We start from the raw sequence: 396 nt of genomic DNA on the forward strand, positions 1-396 counted from the left end.
ACATTTTAAAGTATATAAAGAAAATATTAATGAACATATAATAACAATAGTGATGGGCTGGGGGTGTAGCTCAGGGGTAGAGCACTTCCCTAGCATGCTTGAGACCCTGGGTTCGATCCCCAGTGCCATAAGAAAAAATATTAAATATGATTATGACGGTAGCAACCAGTCATTGATTGAACACTTTTGGGGAAAGAACTTTCAGCAGCCACCGCCAAGGATCATTTTGCAGACAGCGAAACCGAGGCTCCGGACGCCAAGCGCTTTCTCCGGGGTACTCTGGCCTTAGACCTGGTAGGGAACCGCGCGCTTGTCCGCGACACCGGAACACCCCACCCGGTGCACCGGGACGGCTGGGAGCGCGCGGCGGCGGCTGCGGCGGCTGTGGCGAAAGTG

The 396-nt window shown here is 52.8% G+C and overlaps 1 protein-coding gene across 1 annotated transcript in view; it reads left to right on the forward strand.

Moving 5' to 3' along the window:
* Positions 1-183: 183 nt before the first annotated feature.
* The window catches only part of Commd7 (COMM domain containing 7), a gene marked incomplete at its 5' end in the record, with an annotated part of 33,958 nt that continues 33,745 nt past the window's right edge, over positions 184-396 (forward strand). The window contains one exon of the mRNA XM_033767105.1: positions 184-294. Within this exon, the coding sequence (XP_033622996.1) occupies positions 184-294 (111 nt within the window). The remainder of the gene's footprint in view (positions 295-396) is intronic.

Source organism: Fukomys damarensis, unplaced genomic scaffold, assembly GCF_012274545.1.
Source record: "Fukomys damarensis isolate Sample0158 unplaced genomic scaffold, DMR_v1.0_HiC HiC_scaffold_22, whole genome shotgun sequence".
Lineage (NCBI taxonomy): Eukaryota > Metazoa > Chordata > Mammalia > Rodentia > Bathyergidae > Fukomys > Fukomys damarensis.